Here is a 9,213-nt window from a genome sequence, read left to right on the forward strand (position 1 = left end):
ATATCCTCGCTACTATTATATCAGATGGGGAATAAAAAACTCTAAATTCTAAGGCTAAATTAAAATTGATCTACTGTAGCACTGGTGCATGTAGTCCCCATGGCTGGTTTAATTAGCACTTTACTTAGGTTTTTCCCCATGGCATTGATTGAAACAGCTCAATTTGCAAAAGAACATAATTTTAGATCTATTTTCCTTTGTATTACTTATACTGTCATGGAGTCTGCTGTTTCATTGTGTGGCCACACCGACCACTGTAAAATGGAACCATTTGTACACTCAAAGTTTGAGGCTGTGTGGAACGGCATCTGAGCACCATTCCAAGGTACATAGCTGACTAGGTTGATGTGGGGCGAGATCAACATGTGCACTTTCTAAAATGTTTGTGATGCTGGAAGTAAATCCACAAGAGGTGAGAACAAAATGTGCATACGCCTGCACACAATTGTCTCTGTTTATTTGTCAACGTTTCGGTCAGACAAGGTGATTTTAAACATCACCAAACAAAGGTGGTTGGATAACTGGAAATGTTTGGTTTATGAATTAACATTACGGTATATCCTATGCACAATGAGGAAAGCATGTTAAGAATATTGAACATTTATCGTTTTTGGAGGAAAACAGAAATACATTCAACAGTATCGGGCAGTGCGGCGGGCACCTACAGTATTCATAGCACAGGCAGAAAACACGCACGCACGCACGCACGTACTGTACGCACGCACGCACGTACTGTACGCACGCACGCACGCACGCACGCACGCACGCACGCACGCACGCACGCACGCACACACACACACACACACACACACACACACACACACACACAGAGGAGATCAAAGCTGTGAGTGGATGGTTGGCCTGTTTGAAATGGACAGTTATTGAGTGGCTTGTTGATGCGAATGGCTGAGCAATGTTGGACCATACAAACTTTCAATCCTCTTGTTATTTCAACATTAGCCTTGGAGCAGTTACATGTAATTACATAAATTACTCCTGTTGTTGAGCTTGTAATGAGTAATGACACAATATATTTTGTGTTTCTTTATGGTAAACGAGTGTGAGAAAATGTCGCCTCTGATGATTCAATTACACCGTGCACATTTGTAATTACCTTCAGGTTGATGTGGGTCACGGCAATCGATGTGGGGTCCTGTGTTTAGGTCCGAAAAGGGCAGTCTAGCCCATCACTACCTTGTCTCCAATTTAATTACTGCTCTTCTCAATATAAAAAGCTCTAAAGACCACCTGGGGAATATTGCACTTTCATCCATTACATATCTGTTAGTTGAATGGCATCTTATGCCCTACGACATGACATTTCAACCTCTGAAATGTTGCCAAGCCACTCAAGCAGAACCCAGGATTAGATCCCACTTGCATACAGTGTATGGCAAGTTTCCAAGTAGAAATGCAGATCATTGTTGCTCACTGACTTTGTAACTTTGTTTGGAAAAGCACTTCCTAAGGTTATTATTATAATAAGCTATGGCATTGCTCTATGTGTTTCCTCTGTGTGTAATATATCATTACTGTTCAGTATGTGGAGAACTAATGACAGAATAATGATGCTGTTCTCTGCTGTGCAGTGCTCTCCATATCCATTGTACAGCCTCCTTATTACAGAACACCTTGACCACAGGGATTATTTGGCTGTAATAAAGGTGCCACGGGTTGTGTTGTCCCTGTAATGACACTGAGCAGTGAAATGCTGCCTAAATGAGTATAATTATGGTAATATCAGCCCTTCTAATGTGCTGTATCATTAGCTGCACTCACACCCTCCATATACAGTACTTTTTTGCACACTATCCCTCTCATTATATGTGATTTTAGAATCAATTTCTGTGCATTTTGAATGTGATGCCATCTGCACTTGTGATACATTACTTGCATAATAAAGAAATGATTATGAATGCTCTTGTGTCTATGCTGGTTATGGAAAACCGGGGCACACTGGCTGGCTTCATTTCTAGACTTATTAGGATTCAGTCCGTGCTTTGCTTTTATTTGGTGCTTCAGAGCTTTTATGACTTGGCACACAGCGTGTTTAAAAGCCACAATAGGGAACAGTGAGGAAGCAGGGATTTACAATGTTCACCTATCTGTATAGCTACATCTCTGTTTCTAAGTCTCTTTGTTTCTCTCGGTCCGTCCTACTATCTTTCTCAATCTAGGATTGTGCCACGATGCAATTCTGTGCCAACAAATTGGACAAGAAGGACTTCTTTGGAAAGTCAGACCCCTTCATGGTCTTCTATAGGAGCAACGAGGATGGGACGTGAGTTTGATATTGTCTCCGGGCTGTGGTCTCTGAATTATTGGCTTTTGATTTGGGTCTAATAAAGCAGGACGGCGTAGAATGGAGTTCAAAGGAGAAGGGAATCAAGGATTAGATTCCTTTGACTCAATTTCATATTGATGTGAAGACAGAGGCACATTCCCAAAACAAAGCAGAGAAGAATTGTTATTGTCTCCGCCAGGCCGTAAGGCATGGCGAGAGAGTATGTTTTGCACCCTGTCCGTCCGCCCGTCCGTCTGTCTGTCTGTCCGTCTGTCTGTCCGTCCGTCTGTGACCAGCTAATCTCTGGCTCCGTTGGCTTGATCGCAGTGAAACTGTGCACACACACTCCCTGGATGCCAATTCAAAACCTCTGCCCCAATTTTTTTTACATGGGCCTGTTATAACGCCACCAGGAGGCCGCTTTTTGCAAAACAATTTTTTTGACAGTGCTCCTATAGATTTTGTCCAAACGTCACGCGAATCAGTACACAGTATCTCTATAGTCATTAAACGAAACAAGTTTTTCAGATTTTTCATATTCCATCCTGATTGGCTAAAAATGGCTTCCAAAGTTTGCAGGAGTGCTCCGTTTTGAACAAAATGCCTCAAATTATGAACACAGCATGCAATTTCCGTGACATTTTGCACACACATTCTCACTAGTAGGCAGAGGAAGAAATGCCACTTGAAAATGTTCTAATCAGCCTTATGGTGGCGCTATTACAGGCCGATTCGTGTTTTTATCTATAACTGCACCGATCTGTGTACAACTTTGTATGCACACTCCCTAGAGGCCAGGGAAAAACCTTTGCCCTGCATTTTTCACATCTGCCTTTTGTAGCGCCACCAGGAGGCCAACTTAAAACACATTTTTGGATATTACTCCTTCAGATTTTATCCAAATTTCACACAAATCGGTAGACATGCTCTCTATAGTCATGTGATCAAGACGGATCTGTTAGATTTTTCATGTTCCATCCTCATTGGCTAAGATTGACATTGACAGTTTGCAGGAGTGGCCCGTTTTGAACAAAATGTTGCAAATCATGAACGCAGTGTCCGATTGCGGTGAAACTTTGCACGCACATTCGCACTACGTTGAGGAACAAATGCCACCCTTTTAACATTGGCCTGTTATTGCGCCACCAGGAGGTCTAATATGAACAAAATGCCTCAAATCATAAATGCAGTAGCCGATTGCCGTGTAAGGCCTAAGAACCAGGAGACCACAATAACCTACCTGACCTTGCGGAGACCTGTGCTCCGAGGAGCACTTTTTCTAGTTGGGTTTTGTTTTGGGGGCTGTTGGTTTTAGGTCTGTGCGGTGCTTTGTGCTTGTGCACCTCTAGGTTTACCATCTGCCATAAGACTGAGGTTATGAAGAACACGCTGAACCCTGTATGGCAACCCTTCTCCATCCCTGTTAGAGCTCTCTGCAATGGAGACTATGACAGGTAAGACTCTACTCCTTCTTTGTTGTTTTCGATTATTAGATGATCACCTGTGCTATACAGTATAGCTGCGATTCTCGACCTGTGGACGGGTGCCCGCTGGTGGGCCATAAGGATATTGCAAGTGGGCCCCAAATAATTGGCAAAACTGTATTGTATTGTAATATAACATTAATATAAAATAATTAATGTTAAAAATAAATAAAAATGAAATCTTTAAAACCTTGAAAAATACAAACTTAAAATATACTACGTTGGATCCATTTATCTAAGCCAGAACATATATTAAATTATCATTAAAATAAAAATGCTTTGAAAATGCACCCACGCAGCTCATGAATGGCAGTAGCAAGGATCTGTGTGATGTTTCAGTGGAAATCAAAAAAAAAATAATCAAAAGAGCAGAAGATTTTGACAGCCTTGATTTCCTGCTGTTTTTTTTATCTGCAGCTCACATGGAGAGTTATTATAGGCCTGTACCTCTGACTAACTGCTAGTCACACAACTGGCAATAGCGTTTCAGATCAGTCTCCTATTGGCTCCTACATAGGCGTCCCCTAGCACTGGGCAGGAGTGCTGACAAGCAGGAAGCCACTTGACAGGAGCATAAAAAACAGTGTGAAGTAGGAAGAGATGGAACAGAGAAGGAGACAGAGGAAGAGAGTGAGAGAGAGAGAGAGAGAGAGAGAAAGAGAGAGGGGGGGGGGCTAGGAGAATAAGAGGAAGTGGAAGGACGGTTGTATTATTTCCTGGAGAGACACTGATCTGTGAGGCAGATGGTGGGAACATCTGAGGCCCCCTGCTGTGTGTGTGCGTGTGTACGTGTGTGTTTGTGTGGACATGAGAGCGAGGGGAGTATTGCAGCTATATGAGGATGGAAGTAGTCACAGCGTGTCTAGAGCTAGCCCCCTCCACCATGTTCACGCCCGTAGGAGCCAGAGCCTGTGTGCCAGCGCAAGTTCCCTTCACCACTGCTCTCTGCTGCTCACCTGTGTAGTGAAGATAATTGGCATAGAAAGGTGCAGTGCAGTGGTGGAAAGTACGACTAAGTACATTTGTTCAAGTGAAGTACAATTTTGCGGTGTTTTTTACTTTACTTGAGTATTTCCATTTTTCAGTGCTTTGTACTGAACTACGCTACTACATCTCAGAGGCAAATACTGTACCTTTTACTCCACTCACAGTACAATTATTTGAAAACTTTAGTTACTTTATAGATTTTGTAAGCCCTATTTTACACCTTTTCTATTCGAAAATAGCCGATCTACAAGCTCACAACGTGTTGCGATGCGACACGTCAACTATCTTCAAAAGAGTTTGAAAAATTGGGAAAACCTTTGAAAAATGTTTTGAAATGGGACATTCTGCATAATGAGTACTTTGATACTTTACGTATACAGTATTTAGATGCCAATACTTTTGCGCTTTAACACAAGTAAAATTTGCATAATAATAATTTCACTTGAGACATTGGCCTCTAAGATACAACCCAGATAGGTAATTTCGTCTTTCCTTGTGATGACATTGTCGCCCACATTGACCGTGAAGTCTTTGGCCTTACAGAGGTTTATTCTGGATCCAAAAAGAATGGATTCACTTTTGCCTAGATGTAGTGATAGTTTGTTATCAGTGAGCCAGGTGCAGATTCAACTGAGTTCAGAGTTAAGGGCCTCAACCTGCAATCTGTTCTTGCCCGAGACCAGGAGTGCCGAGTCATCCACGAACAAGAACAGATTGCAGTCACATGCTGATGGCATGTCGTTTAAGTACACCAGGAACAGTAAAGGCCCTAGTATGCTTCCTTGAGGAACGCTGCAGCTCACTGGGAGGGGGAGGACAGGGTTCCGTTCACCTCCACCACCTGTTCTCCCATCCAGATAGGATCTCATCCAGCCCACTGAATGTACTATCAAAACCGATGGCCTTCAACTTATCCATCAGTATGGAGTGATTTACAGTGTCAAATGCCTTTTGGACGTCCAACACGACCATGCCGCAGTATTTGCCTGAGTCCACCTCACATTTGATGTAGTCAGTCAAATAGAGTAGGCATGTGTCTGTGGAGTTCTGAAGCCAGATTAGAATTTGAACATTAGTTATTTTTTTCATTCTATATGAACTATAGAATAGAAACAGGGCGGTAGTTGCCAGGGTCTTATTTGTTTATTTTTTTTTGTACAGAGGGGTGACTTTCGCTACTTTGAAATCTTGCGGGACGTGTCCCTGGCTGATGGAGAGGTTTGTTATGTGGGTAATAATTGGGGTAATTTCCATTTGAAAGTTGTAATGGAGGGAGAGGATTCGCTAGCATTTTATCAGCTCCTGTAGTTTTCAGTTCCAGGCGTGTCTGGGCGGTGCAAGAGTAAAGTTCCTGCCCACCACTGTGGAGACTAGGGTTTGATTCCTCGGTGGTGCCTCGGGATTGGTTGGGTACTCCAACAAACATAATGGCTGTGTTCACGCATGGGAAGCCTGCAGGAGAGGGCGATCTCTGTTGCTGCACCAGGGACACTCACAAGTTGTTTGGGCTGACTATTCATCAGGGAGTGTACTGGGAGGGATAGTGTGTTCCTTTGCCTGTGTTATGCCCTCCCAGTGAAACTCCTCACTGTCAGGTGAGAAGAAGTGGCTGGCCACTCCATGTGCGTCAGAAGAGACATATGGTTGTCTACACCCTCCCAAGACCAATAGTAGGGGTTGGTTGTGATTAATCTGAAAAATATCAATGTAATGCAATGTTGTTATAATTTTAATGCAAAAGTTTGTATTTTATTTATATTTGTATGTTATCCCACGATTTTGAAACCCATTTTTTCACCCAGTGCCAATTGCCTATGTAATCCTGGGCGCTACTCTCCCTCTGCCAGCCTAGGGAGAGCCCAGAACTGAGCTCATGCCTCCTTCAGTGCATGAGGAGTTAGCAAGCCGCTTCTTATCACCTGACAGGGGGGAGTTTCCCCGGTAGGACGTAGCACATAGAAGGAACACGTTATTCCAACCAGTTCCTTTCCCCTCCATCAGGCAGTATAGAGACCAGGATTAGGCCTACTGCATGTTTTTGTACCTACCCTAGGGGACATGGGGAGAACATGCAAACGCCACACAGAAAGGCCCTTTCGCCAACCCCACCTAGGGTATGGGCACTGATGATGTGGAGGAGAGGACACGACCCCAGCGCCCATAGCGTCCCTGGTGGGAATCTAACCCAGGACCTTCTAGCTGTGAGGCGACAGCCCTACCGACTCCGCCACCGTGCCCCCTAGGCAAAAGGTTTTTAAGAAATGGCCCTCCTAAACAAGGAATTTTGGTGTTCTTTACCAAGTCTGGCTGACAAATCCGGTTGTGTGGGAGTAGGTAATTCATGAAATGTTTGCAGGCTCTCTATAGGCAGTCCTTTCCCCCTTCCCACAAGTTTTTTTTTTAACCTTTTAAGGCACTGGAATTATGTTGAAAAAGTTGCACCCATGTGTCACAGTTCTTGTCATTCTTGGAATATTTAAATTGATATTTAAGTGCATATTGTTGTTGTTACAGCAATATATCTGTTCTACATGGGTAGTCTTGTTGGCCTCTTTTGGGGAAAATAATTGGTACGCAAACAGAAGTTTATATTTTTAGAATTGTTTTTTTGCTCTCATAATTGCACCTCCAGCAGTATCTCACTGTGTCAGCATTGATAATGATGTGTGTTCTGCAAGCTGCATACCATGGCGTACAGTACAAGCCAGCAATGTATCTTCTACAGAGAACCAGTCAGTGCACTGGCTAATGTATGTTAGGTTAGCTAGGCTATAGTCCAAACATTACCCGCATTACATGCCAGTAGATTGCATGGCTTAGAAATGTACAGCAAATGTTATGATCGGTCCATTTAAATGTTGAATAAAAAGTAATAAAGTAAGGCCATATGGCTTCACTTCTTTGATACCACTGGCATCAACATTATTTCTGTGTCTTGGATTGCAACCGACAGTTTTAACTTATAACAGAGCAAGATTGTTGACACGTGACACCTTATCTCCCTTCCCCGTTGTTACCAAAAACAAACTGTGTGTATGTGTGTCTTATTCCTATTCCTATTTTACTTCTTAAAGATCATAATTTATAAGTAAACACATTCTCATATTGTCTGTGCTGTGGAAAGGGGCTGGTCTCCATTGTGACATATGAAGAGGTATTTACTACATCACTCTCATTGCGAGTATAGGGTTAAAATGCAGTGTCGTCTCAAGGCCAAACAGTCATCAAATGGCACAGTTTGGGTTTGGAATAAAGCCCATTTGTATCAACTTCTGATATCATGCAGGTGTGTGCCGGAGGTTATCTCAGTTGGCATTCATTTTGTTGTCTCTGTGTTCTCTCCATTCTGCGCTTAAGATTCTCTCCATGGGGCTGTTTTGTTTTGTTTTGTTCTCAACTTGTGTGCGAATCAAAGGCATGAAACGGTTCTGGCGATTGTTTGTGCACAGTTGTGTCTCACATGTAGCTGTCAACGGTTTGGCTTTAATCATTCATCATAAAAATGAAATGCTTCCCATTTCCACTGAAACAAGCACAGCATGTACAAATTGATCGAGTGTTGCTCTGCTACGAAACTGGGCAACAATCAAAATAACTACCAAATATAGAAACTTATACTGATACTGAGAATTTGGCCTCAGATACATTTCTACAGTATGCATCATAATGAAATGACAGGAAATGGACACGTACACCAAGGTGGCCCAAGTGTCCAAACTCATTAGGTTCATGCTTATCATATCTGTCAATCAGTAGATTCTATCCCTCACTTGATCTGACTCTTTAAGTGTAATATCCAGCCAGTATATTGTCTACCAGTATATCAATATATTTAGGCTCAAAACAAGGGGAAATGCACTGTTTTGTCAATGTACCGTTTTGTTTCATGTAAGTGAATAACGTTTGTTTGAACTCTGAATGTACACTGGAGACAGAATGAGTTCAGGCGTAGTTATCAGGGCGCAGCATTTTCTCTACTTTAACAATCCACTGGACACATGATTGACAGAAGCTGGGGCCTAAGTCAGTGATCTCTCTATAGCCGGATTTCCACAGGCATTGGCTCCACACCACCCCACTCTATCAGTGCTAGTTGAGGAGGAACTGTTTGCCCTGTTCTTAGTGAATGGGTTCCCTCTCAGGCAAACTGTTCTTATTTTGGCTTCTCACCTTCGCACTTATTTTAGGAGCTTGTAAAAATATGCTCCCTCCCATGAGGTTAGTTGTCTATCTTTGGCAGACGTAGGAAAAACACCTTTTATCAACCTGCTCTCTCTTCCCTGTACAGACAGGATCTCTACATGTGAAGTTTTTTCAATGAATAATTCAATAAAATCCTTGCATTAACCACACCAACCCTAGCGTCCCTATTCTGGGCATGTCATAGCAGGCGAACACTCTGTGAAAATAGGCGAACATTTGGCTTTAATAGCAGATCTACAAGCTCACATAATACGT

The 9,213-nt window shown here is 42.7% G+C and overlaps 1 protein-coding gene across 4 annotated transcripts in view; it reads left to right on the forward strand.

Moving 5' to 3' along the window:
* Positions 1 to 9,213, forward strand: part of cpne5a (copine Va) — a gene marked incomplete at its 5' end in the record, with an annotated part of 91,920 nt that overhangs the window by 59,696 nt on the left and 23,011 nt on the right. For all 4 annotated transcript variants that reach the window (XM_080444602.1, XM_080444599.1, XM_080444601.1 and 1 more), the window contains 2 exons: positions 2,178 to 2,281; positions 3,634 to 3,738. In XM_080444602.1, coding sequence (XP_080300728.1) covers positions 2,178 to 2,281; positions 3,634 to 3,738 — 209 coding nt within the window. The remainder of the gene's footprint in view (positions 1 to 2,177; positions 2,282 to 3,633; positions 3,739 to 9,213) is intronic.

This window comes from Gymnoscopelus braueri (assembly GCF_963280865.1).
Source record: "Gymnoscopelus braueri genome assembly, chromosome: 12".
NCBI classification, from domain to species: Eukaryota; Metazoa; Chordata; class Actinopteri; order Myctophiformes; family Myctophidae; genus Gymnoscopelus; species Gymnoscopelus braueri.